Raw genomic sequence first — 17,130 nt, forward strand, 5'->3', positions numbered from 1 at the left:
CGTTGGCGGCGCCGCACCCGAGCGCTAGTTGCTTTGCGCCCCGTTAGAGGCCGCTAACGGGAGGCGCAAAACAACCGAATTTTTAAGCCTATGTCCCTAGGAGAGAGCAGAGGAGATAATTGGCAAAGAACGAAAGCAACAAGGACATTAAGATTGAATGAATCAATCCGCTAACAAGGAGGGAAACGAGCAGGTACAAATTCACTTAAAATGCTTTGCTTATTCCAGCCTTGGCCCATCAATCTAATTTGCCGCTGAAGTTTTTCTCCCCTTGTGTTGCAGGAGTTAAAGCATTAGATTATCATTATAACCCTGAGCTAGATCATAAGTGTAAAAAAGATCTTTTGATTGGAAGACTGATGATTTCAACAGACATGCGATGGAAGAAAATCAGGCCTCGGCCCACCAGGAATAATTACGGAGGACCTTACTACATATGCAAAGGTACGGAGGGGCATGTCACTTAGTGCCACTTGTGGGGGAGACTAAAACTAGGGGCCATAAATATAAAATAGTCACTAATAAATCCAGTAGGAAATTCAGGAGGAACTTCTTTACCCAGAGAGTGGTGAGAATGTGGAACTCGCCACCACAGGGAGTGGTTGAGGCGAATAGTATAGATGCATTTAAGGGGAAGCTAGATAAGTACATGAGGGAGAAAGGAATAGAAGGATATGTTGATAGGGTGAGTTAGAGAGGGGTGGGAGGAGGCTCGTGTGGAGCATAAATACTGGCTTGGACCAGTTGGGCCGAACAGCCTGATTCTGTGCTGTACGTTCTATGTAGTACCAGCTTGAGGGGGTTATTGGCCTTTCTGAAGCCATTCTGATGGCACAGAGGTGAAGTCTCCATCTCTGAGCCATACAGACCATGAAGGTCCCAGGTTCAGTCCCAGATCTGAGCTCTACAACTAGAGAGTCGAGAATTGGTGAAAGTTGCTTCAGATCACTGGGTCCCCACTGGCTGTCGACACCCAGAGATCCCCACTGGATGTCCTCGTCCAGAGATCCCCACTGGCTGTCCACGCCCAGCGATCCGCACTGGCTGTCCACGCCCAGAGATCCCCACTGGCTGTCCACGCCCAGAGATCCCCGCTGGCTGTCCACGCCCAGAGATCCCCGCTGGCTGTCCACGCCCAGAGATCCCCGCTGGCTGTCCACGCCCAGAGATCCCCACTGGCTGTCCACGCCCAGAGATCCCCACTGGCTGTCCACGCCCAGAGATCCCCGCTGGCTGTCCACGCCCAGAGATCCCCACTGGCTGTCCACGCCCAGAGATCCCCGCTGGCTGTCCACGCCCAGAGATCCCCGCTGGCTGTCCACGCCCAGAGATCCGCACTGGCTGTCCACGCCCAGAGATCCCCGCTGGCTGTCCATGTAGACTCCACCTGAAGTCCACGTGTGGATGTTGGGATGTAGATTTCCAACTTGTCACTGGCTGTAAAACTGGCGTTAAACGTTGGCCGCCCATTACAGAAACTGCCCAATTTCCATTGTTATATTTTCTATAACTGGCGGCTAATCCACAACACTACGTCCGGCTGTAAGTTGGAAATCTAACCCTAAGAGAGGCTGGGATCGGGGCTCGGTGGTGATTTTCTAGACCGTCTGACGGCCCGTTGACACTCAATCAAGAGTCGCGCTTGTAAATTGGCCACTTGGGGCAAAGTGTCAACTGTGACTCGGTGCGGAGCGCTCTCTCGCCTCCGAGTCAGAAGGTTACGAGTTCAAGTCCCACTCCAGGGACTTGAGCACATAACCCAGGCTGACACTCCCCGTGCGATACTAAGGGAGTGCTGCACTGTTGGAGTTGCCATCTTTCAGATGAAACGTTAATCCGAGGACCCGTCTGCCCTCTTGAGTGCATGTAAAAGATCCCGAGGCACTATTTCGATGTAGAACAGGGGAGTTCTCCCTGGAGTCCTGGCCAATATTTATCTCTGAATCAACACCTAAAAATCTGAACTTTTATTTCATTACTGTTTGTGGGAGCTTGCTGTGCCCAAATTGGCTGTTGCATTTCCTACATTACAACAGTGACTACACTTCAAAAGCACTTCATTGGCTCTAAAGCACATGGGACGTCCTGACATTGTGAAAGGTGCTGTATAAAAATGTAAGTCTATCTTTTTACATAGAAACATAGCAGATAGGAGCAGGAGTAGGCCATTCGGCCCCTCGAGCCTGCTCCGCCATTCAATGAGATCATGGCTGATCATCCAAACTCAGTACCCTGTCCCTGCCTTCTCCCCATATCCCTTGATCCCTTTAGCCTTAAGAAATATATCTAACTCCTTCTTGAATATATTTAATGAATTGGCCTCTACTGCCTTCTGTGGTAGAGAATTCCACAGGTTCACCACTCTCTGGGTGAAGAAATTTCTCCTCATCTCTGTCCTAAATGGTTTACCCCTTATCCTTAGACTGTGACCCCTGGTTCCGGACTCCCCCGCCATCGGGAACATCCTTCCTGCATCTAGTCTGTCTAGTCCTGTTAGAATTTTATAAGTTTCAATGAGATCCCCTCTCATTCTTCTAAACTCTAGCGAGTATAAGCCTAATCGACCCAATCTCTCCTCGTACGTCATTCCTGCCATCCCAGGTATCAGTCTGGTGAATCTTCGCTGCACTCCCTCCATGGCAAGAACATCCTTCCTCAGATGGTGAGTGACATCATTTGGGGAACTGTGGCCCAGAAAGGAATCCATGCTTACAGGAGATTTGTGCGAAAGATTAGCAGAGATGGGACGAGGCTCAATTGTTATGCCTTCCACAGTGCAATAGCCTACCAGCACTTGCTGCCTCAGCTCACACATGAAGAATAGCCGCTTGGCAACGTACTGGAGAGATGCTGGTGCCTGTTCCCAGCAGATGTTAGCGCAGCGTTGATTTACCAGAATGATACCTGGACTCCAGGGGGAGGTTACACAAACTAGGGATGTATTCCCTGGCATTTGGAAGGTTAAGGGGAGACTTGATCGAAGTTTTCAAGATATTAAGGGGAACAGATAGGGTCGATAGTGAGAAACTATTTCCACTGGGTGGGGATTCTAGGACTAGGGGGCATTGTCTAAAAATTAGAGTGAAATTAGGAAACACTTCTACACACAAAGGGTGGTAGAAGTTTGGAACTCTCTACCACAGAAGGCAGTAGAGGCCAATTCATTAAATATATTCAAGAAGGAGTTGGATATATTTCTTAAGGCTGAAGGGATCAAGGGATATGGGGAGAAGGCAGGGACCGGGTACTGAGTTTGGATGATCAGCCATGATCTCATTGAATGGCGGAGCGGGCTCGAGGGGCCGAATGGCCTACTCCTGCTCCTATCTTCTATGTTTCTTCCGCAAACGGCAATCGATGCCGGATCAATTGTTGATTTTAAATCTGAGATTGATGTATTTTTGTTAGCTAAAAGGTATTAAGGGATATGGGGCAAAGGCGGGTATATGGAGTTAGGTGGCAGATCAGCCATGAGCGCATTGAATGGCGGAACAGGCTCGAGGGGGCTGAACGGCCTCTTCCTGTTCCTATGTTCCTTCTGGGGAAAAAATAGATAAGGAAACCGAGGGACTGCCGGAGAAGGGGATCGGGTTTACAATGTGCACTGTAACCTAGTCACAAAGGTGATGTGCTCCATTTTGTTTCTTTATAGATATAATAAGTAAGGAGGATTGCAAGTATGGGGATCACTGTACGTTCGCCTATTGCCAGGAGGAGATAGATGTTTGGACGCTGGAGCGAAAGGGAGCTATAAACCGCGAGCTACTCTTCGATCCCCTAGGGGGCGACACAAGATGCAGCCTCACGGTGGCTAAACTGCTGAAGGAACATCTCGGCCTCTTCATGTTCCTTTGTGAGGTGAGATGGCGTAGCGCATCTGGAAGCCTTTTAACGGCAGCGCCGCGGCAGACCAGGCAACAGTCGTCGCCAGTGCAAAAAAAGAAAATACTGCGGAGGCGGGAAATCTGAAATAAAAACAGAAAATGCTGGAGACACTCAGCAGGTCAGGCAGCGCCTGTGGAGAGAGAAACAGAGTTAACGTTTCAGGTCGATGACCCTTCGTCAGAACTGGAAAAAAGCAGGAAATGGAATGGATTTTTAAGCAAGTGTGGGGAGGAGCTGGGAAATGTGGGAGGGGATGAAAGAACAAAAGGGAAGGTCTGTGATAGGATAGAATGCAGGAGAGGTTAAGACCTGGCCCCTATCACATATATTTTTTATCCACACTTTTTGTTTGTGCCTTCTGTTCTTCTCCCCCTCATGGCAGCTGTCTTTCATTCTGCCAGCGCAATTCACACTCCATCTAGAGCCATCCTTTGTTTCTTAACCTGCCCCATTACCATCGCCTCTTACCTTGAATATCTCTTAATGTCTCTTAACCTCTCCTGCCTTCCAGCCAATCACAGGCCTTCCCTTTTGTTCTTTCCTCCCCTACACTTGCTTAAAAATCCGTTCCATTCCCTGCTTTTTTCCAGTTCTGACGAAAGGTCATCGACCTGAAACGTTAACTCTGTTTCTCTCTCCACAGATGCTGCCTGACCCGCTGAGTATCTCCAGCATTTTCTGTTTTTATAACAAGCCGTCACCACTTCATTTACCCAGTTATAAATTAAACGATCGCCTCGGTTTTAAAATCTTCATCCTGGCTTTCAAATCCCTCCGTGGCCCTCGGCCCTTCCCTATCTCTGTAACCTCCTCCCAGCCCTAAAGCCTCCGGGATCTCTGCGCTCCTCCGATCCTGGCCTCTTGCGCATCTCCCCATTTTAATCGCTCCACCATTGGCGGCCGTGCCTTCAGCTGCCCGGGCCCTGAGCTCTGGAATTCCCATCCTAAACCTCTCCGCCTCTCTGTCCTTTAAGATACTCCTCAAAACCCACCCCTCATCTGTTCTAATATCTCATGTGACTCGGGTGTCAAAAAAAAAGTACTAATAACGCTCTTGTGAAGCACCTTTGCTACATTAAAGACGCGATATAAATGCAAGTTGTTGTTAGGTCACTTTTATGCCCATACTGAGCTATTGGATGGAATGCACAGAAACAGGCCATTCGGTTCAACTGGTCTATGCCGGTGTTTATGCTCCACACGAGCCTCCTCCCACCCCTCTTCATCTAACCCTATCGGCATATCCTTCTATTCCTTTCTCCCTCATATCTTCTTCTTAGTCAGTCCCTCGGGACCGAGGATGACTTGCTTCCACATTAAAAATGAGTTCTCAGGTGACTGATGAGTCCAATGCGGGACCTACAGTCTCTGTCACAGGTGGGGCAGACGGTGGTTGAAGGGGGGGCGGGTGGGTGGGGTGCTTGGGTTGACGTGCGCTCCTTCCGCTGTTTGCGTTTGGCCTCCGCTTACTCCCGGCGCAGAGACTCTGTGTTCGGCGCCTTCCCGGATGCCTCTCCTCCGCTTTGTGCGGTCCTGGGCCAGGGATTCCCAGGTGTTGGTGGGGATGTTACACTTTTTCAAGGCGGCTTTGAGGGTGTCCTTGAAGCGTTTCCTCTGCCCACCTGAGGCTCTCTTGCTGTGTCGGAGCTCCGAGTAGAGCGTTTGTTTTGGGGAGTCTCGTATCGGGCATGCGGACGATGTGGCCCTCCGAGACATGGACCATGTACAGCAGGCACCTCAAAGCTCTGGAGAGGTACCACCAATGCTGCCTCCGCAAGATCTGGAAATCCATTGGCAGGACAGGCACACCAATGTCAGTGTTCTCGCTCAGGCCAACATCCCCCTCTTATACTTATCTAGCTTCCCCCTTAAATCCATCTATGCTAATCGCCTCAATATAAATGGCACCAAACTATTTCTGTGCCCAAATGCCAAAAGTAGCGAACGAACACAAATGTACTGTGCGGTCAGGCTTGCGTTCTTTTAACGTGCCTTTGCAGTATCTTCAGAACCTACCCAAAGATAATACTCAGAACTATAGTCTCCAGCTCCGAGCCATATTGTCCCACTAAAAACAAATCCTTCCTCGTCCTGTTTTTGCATCCAGTTCAGTCATTGATCCTTCCCCGCATGCCATCGCTCACATCTGCCTGACTAAGCCTACCATCAATAAATCACTCCAGCAACGCAGTCTTGGGATGTTGTTGCCCTGACATTTTTACATATTTGTCCATATTTTGGCACAAAATCTTTCTCGGTAATCATTCCATTTCCTCCAACTTACAAGCACTTCCTTAGAAGGCAAACTCCCGGGCCTGGGAGCAGGTTGCCCGCCCTCCATCTTACCAACATACACAGTTGATGGGCAGGAAAAGACCAGCTGGTCCATCAATACCACGATAGCCGGACCCTCGTGTCTAGACGCTTCCTACTTCCTCCCCCACACCCCCCTCCAGCCATGTCATTTCCTGGGAGAGGCAGAAAAGAAGGGAAAAACTCCAGGGCCAATAAGGGAAAAAGTACTCTGGAAAATTCCCCTCCGACCTCAGGAGATCACACGGACCAAATCATAGAGTCAGACAGCACAGAAGGAGGCCATTCGGCTCATCGAGTCCGTGCCGGCTCCCTGTAGAGCAATCCAGTCAGTCCCATTCCCCAGCTCTATCCCCGTAGCCCTGCAAGTTTATTTCCCTCAAGTGTCTCCCCTTGAAAACATGGAGTATCTCCGCTTCCACCACTTCCGTCGGCAGCGAGTTCCAGGTCCTCACCACTCGCTGCGTAAAAAACTTTTTCCTCACGTCCTCCCTGTATCTCTTGCCCAAAATCTTAAATCTGTGTCCCCTAGTCCTTGTACCATCAACTAGTGGGAACAGCCTTTCCCCGTCTAGCTTATCCAAACCCGTCCTAATCTTGTACACCTCTATCAAATCACCCCGCAACCTCCTTTGCTCTAATGAAAACAAATCCAGCTTCTCCAACCTGTCCTTGTAGCTAAGATCCCCCATCCCCGGAACCATTCTGGTAAATCTCCTCTGCACCCTCTCAAGTGCCTTCACATCCTTCCTAAAGTGTGGTGACCAGAACTGGACGCAAGCGTTATCTACAAAGACACTTCCCTTCGATTTGATGCGATCTCTGCCCCAGTCAGGAACTGGCCCAGCTCCCTCTGGAAGGCAGAGATTCAGCACCCATCACACCAGCCGGCAACACTTTCCAGAGGCTCGCTGCTCTCTGGGACAAGAACCGCCCAACAGTCCATTCCTGCTCTTGCCCAGGGAAGGCCATTGGAAAGGAGAGGGAAATAATAACTTGCCGGAAAATACATGACTTGTATGTGCTAATTAAATAGTGCGGCAGTTACAGGCTGCACCTAGAACTGTGCTGTCCTGTGAGGAAATATTGGAGAAGTTTAACCCTCTACACTCCAGAGGGAAGCTTCAGGGGAGACCTCATCGAGGTGGCTAACGTAATAAAATGGTATGGATAATGTGAATCAAAGTATGACTTCAAGGTCGGTCAGTAAGACAACAGGACAAAAACATTGGAACTGAGTTAAAATTAAATGATAAATGTTTGGAGTAACTAACCAGGTGAAATAGTGGAGTTAAAGACATTAGTGGAGTTTGGAGTGCAGTTTAAAGCCAGGTGGGGGAGCCAGAGTGATAAGCTGTGAAGGCTGGATAAACACAGGAGGGAGAAAGGAATAGAAGGATATGCTGAAGGGGTGAGATGAAGAGGGGGTGAGAGGAGGCTCGTGTGGAGCATAAACACCGGCCGGCATGGACCAGTTGGACCGAACAGCCTGATTCTGCGCTGAACACTGTACGTAGTACCAGCTTGAGGAGCTCTTGGCATTTCTGAATCCATTCAGAGGTGAAGTCTCCATATCTGTGCACAGTATGTAATGTGCGTCTTTGCAAATAAAGGCTTGTAAGCAACTAAAGACGATAGAAACATAGAAGATAGGAGCAGGAGTAGGCCATTCGGCCCCTCGAGCCTACTCCGCCATTCAATGAGATCATGGCTGATCATCCAAACTCCATACCCTGTCCCTGCTTTCTCCCCATATCCCTTGATCCCTTTAGCCTTAAGAAATATATCTAACTCCTTCTTGAATATATTTAATGAATTGACCTCAACTGCCTTCTGTGGTAGAGAATTCCACAGGTTCACCACTCTCTGGGTGAAGAAATTCCTCCTCATCTGTCCTAAATGGCTTACCCCTTATCCTTAGACTGTGACCCCTGGTTCTGGACTCCCCGACCATCGGGAACATCCTTCCTGCATCTAATCTGTCCAGTCCTGTTAGAATTTTATAAGTTTCAATGAGATCCCCTCTCATTCTTCTAAACTCCAGCGAGTACAAGCCCAATCGACCCAATCTCTCCTCATACTGCCATTCCTGCCATCCCAGGTATCAGTCTGGGTTCTAGTACTCTATCCTTCACCACCTGGCTATGCGACTTTTACAATACAGAGATGCCTACTGTTCCCGTGCTGTATATTCTGTGTAAATTCCCTTTTCTCATTCTTGACTTTTTGCTCATGTCCTGAAATCAGTAACTGCCAAATTTAAAGGGCACTACAGTATATCCTGTATCTCTCGCCCCTTAAATGGGTATGTAAGACCAGAATCTGTTCCTTCATCCCTCTGTCCAGCTTATAATGTCTCAGTCTCTGATGCTCAGTCTCTGCTTTCTGTTGCAGGAATGCTTTGACAGCAAGCCCAGGTTGATAAGCAAGAAGATTAAGGACAGCGCATCAGTCTGCTCCAACCCGGAAACTAAGCACAACTTTGAACAGAATAAGTGAGTGCACAGGAGGCAAGGAGGGAGCTCCCTGACGATCTAGTGGGTAAAGGTAGCCCGGGATTAAGCCTGGAAGGTCCCAGGTCCGAATCCTGATTTGTGCTGAGTTAACTGACGGCAGTCAGGGCAGCGGCTGGAGTGCTGCAAGTTACATCAGTGCCCCTGAGCTCGGAAGGCGAAAAAAAATCAGCCAGGCTTCCCACTCCGTAACACTTTGCAGTGACTCCTCCTGGAAAGTGTGCATGTGATGGCATCTGTGGTCGAATAGTTTGCTGACACCCCCATCCACCACCTTAAACATTCACTCCCTCCACCACCGGCGCACCGTGGCTGCAGTGTGTACCATCTACAAGACGCACTGCAGCAACTCGCCAAGGCTTCTTCGGCAGCACCTCCCAAACCCACGACCTCTTCCACCTAGAAGGACAAGGGCAGCAGGCGCATGGGAACACCACCAGCTCCAAGATCCCCTCCAAGTCACACACCATCCTGACTTAGAAATATATCGGCCGTTCCTTTATCGTTGCTGGGTCAAAATCCTGGAACTCCCTCCCTAACAGCACTGTGGGAGCACCTTCACCACATGGACAAGAAGGCAGCTCACCACCACCTTCTCAAGGGCAATAAATGCTGGCCTTGCCAGCGATGCCCAGATCCCATAAGCGAATTTTAAAAAACTCATAATCCAGGTTAACAGGTGAAGAATAGCTACTTGGGCAGCATACTGGAGGACAACTTTAACCTGTGGAAATGGGAACCCGACGAGCCTTAAATAGAATGGAGGAGACAATTGGCAGAAACTAATTATTTTGTTCAAAATATTGATAGATTTTTGATAGGTAAAGGTTACGGGACCAAGGCGGGTAGATGGTTCAGAAACCAATCAGCCAAGCTCTAATTGTATGGTGGAACAGGCTCGAGGGGCTGAATGGCCTCCTCCTGTTCCTGTGTTCCTAAAAAGGGATGAAATTGCTTATAAATGTTACTGAAAATTTGGTTTTACTAGGTTAGGCAAGGGTATTAAGGGTTACGGAACCAAGGCGGGCAGATGGAGTTAAGATACAGATCAGCCATGATCTCATTGAATGGCGGAACAGGCTCGCGGGGCTGAACGGGATGAATTTGGTTCTAAATGATGCTGATACTTTGCTGTTCCGAGGCATGTATTTACCCCCTTTGTGGATCTGCCCCAGGTGCCTGGTCCACGTGCTGCGCGCCACAACGGTTAAGTACTCCAAGATCCGCCAGTTCCAGGAGCACTGCCAGTTCGACGTGTGCCGTCACGAGGTGCGATATGGGTGCCTGCGGGAGGACAGCTGTAACTTCGCCCACAGCCTCATCGAGCTCAAGGTCTGGGTGATGCAACAAAGTACAGGTACACCAACGGAGAATCGTATGAAACTTTTTCCATCCCGGATGTCACCTGTCTATGTAAAAGATTGGGAGTGTCCACTGCAAAGTGTCAAAACTAATTTTTTTTAAAAAGAGAGAAAGCAAGTCAGTCATTTTGTAACTTTATTTTCCCTGACCTGGAGCTGGGAATTTACAAGCACCCGCCGATCTACAAATTTCCCTCGCCAACAGCAATTAAGCTCTGATTGTCCTCTGTTTGTGTTTACTTACAACAGTTAGACTCTGTGACCTTAAAGGGACAGGCCTCCTTAAACCCCACCCCACCGTAGCAGCAGAATACTATGCTGCACGTTATATGCTACAAATGTGACAAACGGCACCTGTCGTCGTCTTGAGCAAAAACGATCTCCTGTCAGTTTTTAAATGAACTTTTTAAATTTACCTACACCCACCCAGTATCTCTGTTGGGAAGGGTTGGGAGATCTAGGCTGAAGCCTGGCCAATTGCTGTATTTTGGGAGTCTGGGATAATTCGTCAGGAGCAGCATGGGGTGAGGGAACAAAGAAAGACTTGCATTTCTGTCGCGCTTTTCACGACCACCGGCCGTCCCAAAGCGCTTTACAGCCAATGAGGTACTTTTTTGAAGTGTAGTCGCTGTTGTAATGTAGGAAACGCGGCAGCCAATTTGCGCACAGCAAGCTCCCACAAACAGCAATGTGATAATGGCCAGATAATCTGTTTTAGCGATGTAGATTGAGGGATAAATATTGGCCCAGGACACCGGGGATGAATCTTTGGAATTCTCTGCCCCAGAGGGCTGTAAATGCTCAGTCGTTGAGTATATTCAAGGCTGAGATCGATAGATTTTTGGACTCCAGGGGAATCAAGGGATATGGAGAGCAGGCGGGAAAGTGGAGTTGAGGTCGATGAGCAGCCATGATCTTATTGAATGGCGGAGCAGGCTCGAGGGGCCGTGTGGCCGACTCCTGCTCTTATTTCTTACGTTCTTATAACTCCCCTGCTCTTTTTCGATATAGTGCCGCGGGATCTTTTACGTCCACCTGAGAGAGCAGGCGGGGCCTCGGTTTAATGTCTCATCCGAAAGACGGCACCTCCGACAGTGCAACGCTCCCTCAGTACTGCACTGGAGTGTCTGAAACAGATTATCTGGTCTTTAATCACATTGCTGTTTGTGGGAGCTTGCTGTGCGCAAATTGGCTGCCGTGTTTCCCACATTAAAACATTGACTACACTTCAATAAAAAAGTACTTAATTGTAAAGCATTTTGGGATGTCCGGTGATCATGAAATGCATAGAAACATAGAAGATAGGAGCAGGAGTAGGCCATTCGGCCCCTCGAGCCTGCTCCGCCATTTAATGAGATCATGGCTGATCATCCAAATTCAGTACCCTGTCCCTGCCTTCTCCCCATATCCCTTGATCCCTTTAGCCTTAAGAAATATATCTAATTCCTTCTTGAATATATTTAATGAATTGGCCTCAACTGCATTCTGTGGTAGAGAATTCCACAGGTTCACCACTCTCTGGGTGAAGAAATTCCTCCTCATCTCTGTCCTAAATGGCTTACCCCTTATCTTTAGGCTGTGACCCCTGGTTCTGGACTCTCCCGCCATCGGGAACATCCTTCCTGCATCTAGTCCTGTTAGAATTTTATAAGTTTCAATGAGATCCCCTCTCGTTCTTCTAAACTCTAGTGAATACAAGCCCAATCGACCCAATCTCTCCTCATATGTCATTCCTGCCATCCCAGGTATCAGTCTGGTGAATCTTCGCTGCACTCCCTCCATGGCAAGAACATCCTTCCTCAGATAAGGCGACCAAAACTGCGCACAATGCGCTATATAAATGCAAGTCTTTCTTTTTTTCCCGCACATGAGGACTGGCCATTCGGGCAAGGTGCCAGAGGACTGTCGGCATCCATGCAGCCACCTGCCAGATAACGAAGTTTCATTATTCCATGCGACATTGGGGTGACACTTGTCCCCTTTTATCTTACAGAGATCACGCACGATGAGATTGTGCAGGAGTCTGCGATGTACTGGCTGAATGTAGAAGCAAGCATGAGCAGAGCACAGGTACATTACAGCCAACGACTAGGCCGAGAGGCAGCAACTAGGTAATGGCCCATTTATCCATGACAGCAAGAGAGTGCATTTACATAGCACCTTTAGCAGAGACCCATGGCGCTTCACGAGAGCGTTATCAAACAAAATTTGACAACGAGCCATGTAAGGAGAGGGTGGGTGAGGGTAGTGTGGTTGATGTCATGTCTATGGACTTTCAAAAGCCGTTTGACAAAGTACCACATAATAAACTTAGCCCATGGGATTAACGGGACAGTGGCAGCGTGGATACAAAATTGGCTAAGTGACAGAGAGCAGAGAGTAGCGGTGAATGGTTGTTTTTCAGACTGGAGGGACGTATACAGTGGTGTTCCCCAGGGGTCGGTATTAGGACCACTGCTCTTTCTGATATATATTAGTTGCGTATACAAGATATAATTTCAAAGTTTCCAGATGATATGAAACTCAGAAATATAGTAAACAATGAGGAGGATAGTAACAGACTTCAGGAGGACAGAGACAGACTGGAAATGGGAAGACACGTGGCAGATGAAATTTAATGCAGAGAAGTATGAAATGATCCATTTTCTATTACATCGTTGAGTAAAGATATACACGCACGCACGCACGCACCTCGCACGTACACACACCTCGCTTGCACGCAAACACCTCCCTCGCTCGCACACACCTTGCTCACGCACACACACCTCGCTCGCACGCACACACCCCTCGCTTGCACGCAAACACGCTCGCTCGCACACACACCTCGCTCGCACGCACACACCTCGCTCGCACGCGCACACACCTCGCTCGCACGCGCACACACCTCGCTCACACGCGCACACCTCGCTCACACGAGCACACACCTCGCTCGCACGCACACACCCCTCGTTTGCACGCAAACACCTCGCTCGCTCGCACACACACCTCGCTCACACGCGCACACACCTCGCTCGCACGCGCGCACACCTCGCTCGCACGCGCACACACCTCACTCACACGCACACCTCGCTCGCACGCACACCTCCCTCGCTCGCACGCAAACACCTCTCTCGCTCGCACGCACACACCTTGCTCGCGCACACACACCTCGCTTGCACGCAAACACCTCCCTCGCTCGCACACACACCTCGCTCGCACGCGCACACACCTCACTCGCACGCACACCTCGCTCGTACGCACACCCCCCTCGCTCACATGCGCACACCTCCCTCGCTCGCACGCACACCTCGCTCGCACGCACACCTCCCTCACTCGCACGCACACCTCCCTCGCTCGCACGCACACCTCCCTCGCTCGCACACCTCCCTCGCTCGCACGCACACCTCCCTCGCTCGCACGCACACCTCCCTCGCTCGCACGCACACCTCCCTCGCTCGCACGCACACCTCCCTCGCTCGCACGCACACCTCCCTCGCTCGCACGCATGCACACCTCCCTCGCTCGCACGCACACCTCCCTCCCTCGCTCGCACGCACACCTCCCTCACTCGCACGCACACCTCCCTCCCTCGCTCGCTCGCACGCAAACACCTCCCTCGCTCGCACACACGCACACCTCCCTCGCTCGCCCGCACACCTCCCTCGCTCGCCCGCACACCTCCCTCGCTCGCCCGCACGCAAACACCTTCGCTCACTCGCACGCACGCAAACACCTTCGCTCGCACACACACCTCCCTCACTCGCTCGCATGCACACCTCCCTCCCTCCCTCGCTCGCTCGCACGCACACACGCCTTGCTCGCACACCTCCCTCGCTCGCACGCACGCACGCACACCTCCCTCACTTGCAAACACCTCCCTTGCTCGCGCGCGCACACCTCGCTCGCGCGGCTCCCTCGCTCGCACGCACGCCTCCCTCGCTCGCACGCACGCCTCCCTCGCTCGCTCGCACGCACGCACACACACCTCCCTCGCTCGCACGCACACCTCGCACACCTCCCTCGCTTGCACGCACGCACACCTCCTTCGCTCCCTCGCACGCACACCTCCCTCACACGCACACCTCGCTCACACGCACACCTCCCTCGCTCGCACGCACGCACGCACACCTCCCTCGCTCGCTCGCACGCAAACACCTCCCTCGCTCGCACGCACGCACACCTCCCTCGCTCGCACGCACGCACACCTCCCTCGCTCGCCCGCACGCACACCTCCCTCGCCCGCACGCACACCTCCCTCGCCCGCACGCACACCTCCCTCGCTCGCCCGCACGCACACCTCCCTCGCCCGCACGCACACCTCCCTCGCCCGCACGCACACCTCCCTCGCCCGCACGCACACCTCCCTCGCCCGCACGCACACCTCCCTCGCCCGCACGCACACCTCCCTCGCCCGCACGCACACCTCCCTCGCCCGCTCGCACACCTCCCTCACTCGCACGCACGCAAACACCTTCGCTCGCTCACACACACACCTACCTCGCTCGCACGCACACCTCCCTCCCTCACACGCACACACCTTGCTCGCACGCACACACCTTGCTCGCACGCACACCTCCCTTGCCCGCTCGCACAACTCCCTCGCCCGCACGCACACCTCCCTCGCCCGCACGCACACCTCCCTCGCTCGCATGCAAACGCCTCCCTCGCTCGCACGCAAACGCCTCCCTCGCTCGCACACAAACGCCTCCCTCGCTATCATGCACACACCTTGCTCGCACACTCACACCTTGCTCGCACGCACACACACACCTCGCACGCACACACCTTGCTCGCACGCACACACCTTGCTCGCACGCACACACACACACCTCGCACGCACACACCTTGCTCGCACGCACCTTGCACACACACATGTACTCGGCCACAAGAGTCAGAGGCTAGCAGGGCCGGCAGTTTTAGTTGCCGTGTTATCAAACCAGCCCCCACCCCCTGCTTTAAAGGTACAGAGGCCAGGTGTTGCACCGCTTTCACTGCCCCAGCAGCCCAGAGATGGAAGCTGGGAGCCTCCTGCTTTTTGAGCTCCTGAGATGGGGATGTGCTGGCTCTTTGCTGGCTGTATTTTGATTGACGGATCTGTCCTGACGGTTCTGTGTTCTGATTGGTTGAGGTGTCATCTGGAGCTGGAAAGGCAAACTCGCTGGACATGAAAATGAAGTTTGTTTGTAGCCAGTGCTGGAGGAACGGTCAGGTGGTTGAGCCGGACAGGAGCCTCAAGTACTGCAGTGCCAAAATACGACATGGGTCAGTCCACTTTCTGTTACTTCAAGACTTTTCATAGCGGCGGGGGTGGGTGCAGTTCCTGATGGGGCCGAGTCTGTGGCACAACGCGCCCGTGAGTCCTTTAAATTATACACTTAATCAGAGGAGCCGCAGGATAGCCTGTGTGGGGAATGTCGGTGCAGCTGGGGGTGGGAGTTTCTGGGGGTGGGGTTAAGGCATTAAGATGCCTATTTGGAACATGTTTACAATTCCCCTCCTTCCCCTTTTTTCTCTCTTCCCAGCTCCCTGATCCCCCTTGTATCTCCCATGTGTGCTCTGACCCTCATCTTCCTCTCTCCCTCCCCTCTTTATCTTTCTTCCCCCTTTCTTTCCATCTTTTTCTTCCTCTTCTTTCACTTTCTCCCCTTTCACTCTCTCTCCCTCTCTCCCCTAATCTTTCACCCCCTCTTTCTCTCTCCCTCCTTATTTCCCCTCTTTCTCTCTCCCATCTCCCCATCTCCTTTCTCTCCCCTTCTCTCTCTCCCCTATTCTTTCTCCCAGTTTCTCTCCCCCTCTTTCCCTCTCTCTACCCATCTTTCTTCTCTCTCTCCCTCTTTCTCTCTCTCCCTCCCCCTTTCATTCTCTCTCCCCCTCCTACTCTTTCACCCCGTTTCTCTCTCACCTCTCTCTCCCTCCTCTTTATCTCCCCTCTTTCTCCCCTCTCCCCTCCTCCTTTCTCTCCTCCTTTCTCTCTCTCTCCCCTATTCTTTCTCCCAATTTCTCTCCCCCTCTTTCCCTCTCTCTACCCATTTGTCTTTCTCTCTCTCTCTCTCTCCCTCCCCCTCTTTCTCTCTCTCCCCTTTCATTCTCTCCCTCACCCTCGTTCTCGCTCCCTCCCCGTCTTTCTCTCTCTCTCTCCCTCGTTCTCTCTCTCTCTCTCTCCCCCCCTCTTTCACTCTCTTACTTACATTGAATATTCTCATAGTCTGATGATTGATCAGCTTCTGTCAAGGGGTTCAGGTTTGCTCCCTCCCCATCTTCTCCCCTCTTCTCAGAGTCACTGACGTGCTGGGATCCTGGCACCAACCGCCTTGCAGTACCTTGGCCAAGCGACCATGCTGAACACAAACGCGCACGCACAGACACACACACGCACGAGCTGGAACACGGGCTAATCCCTAACCCATGGTTGCTGAGAGCGGAGAGTGAAACTGGCAAACTCCTGGTCCGTGTGGCTCACTGGACGGTGCACATCTTCACCGAGCAGCGAGACCACGCAATGGAGTTTTTACCAAAGGAGAAAATAAATGCTTGCTGAGGTTTATAGAATCATAGAATAGTACAGCACAGAAGGAGGCCATTTGGCCCATCGAGTCTGCGCCGGCTCTTTCTAGGAGCAACCCAATTAGTCCACTCCCCCACTCTTTCCCCATATCCCTGCAATTTTTTTCTTCAAGTATTTATCCAATTCCCTTTTGAGGCTACTGTTGAATCTGTTTCCACCACCCTATCAGGCAGTGCATTCCAGATCCTAACCACTCGCTGCGTAAAAAAGTTTTCCTTCATGTTGCCTCTGGTTCTTTTGCCAATCACCTTAAATCTGTGCCCTCTGGTTATCGACCCTTCAGCCATTGGAAACAGTTTCTCTCTATCTACTCTGTCTAGACCCCTCATGATTTTGAACACCTCTATCAAATCTCCTCTTAGCCTTCTCTGCTCCAAGGAGAACGACCCCAGCTTCTCCAGCCTATCCGCGTAACTGTAATCCCCCATCCCCCGAACCATTCGAGTAAATCTCTTCTGCACCCTCTCCAAAGCCTTCAGGTCCTTCCTATAAAGTGTGGTGACCAGAATAATGT

At 51.4% G+C, this 17,130-nt stretch overlaps 1 protein-coding gene across 1 annotated transcript in view; it reads left to right on the forward strand.

Moving 5' to 3' along the window:
• The window catches only part of LOC147099007 (zinc finger CCCH domain-containing protein 7B-like), a 34,819-nt gene that overhangs the window by 450 nt on the left and 17,239 nt on the right, over positions 1-17,130 (forward strand). Inside the window, 6 exon segments of the mRNA XM_085969531.1 lie at positions 1-444; positions 3,653-3,858; positions 8,593-8,693; positions 9,887-10,068; positions 12,066-12,142; positions 15,180-15,313. The exon segment at positions 1-444 is cut by the window's left edge and continues 450 nt beyond it. Coding sequence (XP_085825657.1) covers positions 360-444; positions 3,653-3,858; positions 8,593-8,693; positions 9,887-10,068; positions 12,066-12,142; positions 15,180-15,313 — 785 coding nt within the window. The 5' untranslated portion in view covers positions 1-359.

This window comes from Somniosus microcephalus, chromosome 28, assembly GCF_052327205.1.
Source record: "Somniosus microcephalus isolate GS21.2 chromosome 28, FLI_Smic_1.0, whole genome shotgun sequence".
Lineage (NCBI taxonomy): Eukaryota > Metazoa > Chordata > Chondrichthyes > Squaliformes > Somniosidae > Somniosus > Somniosus microcephalus.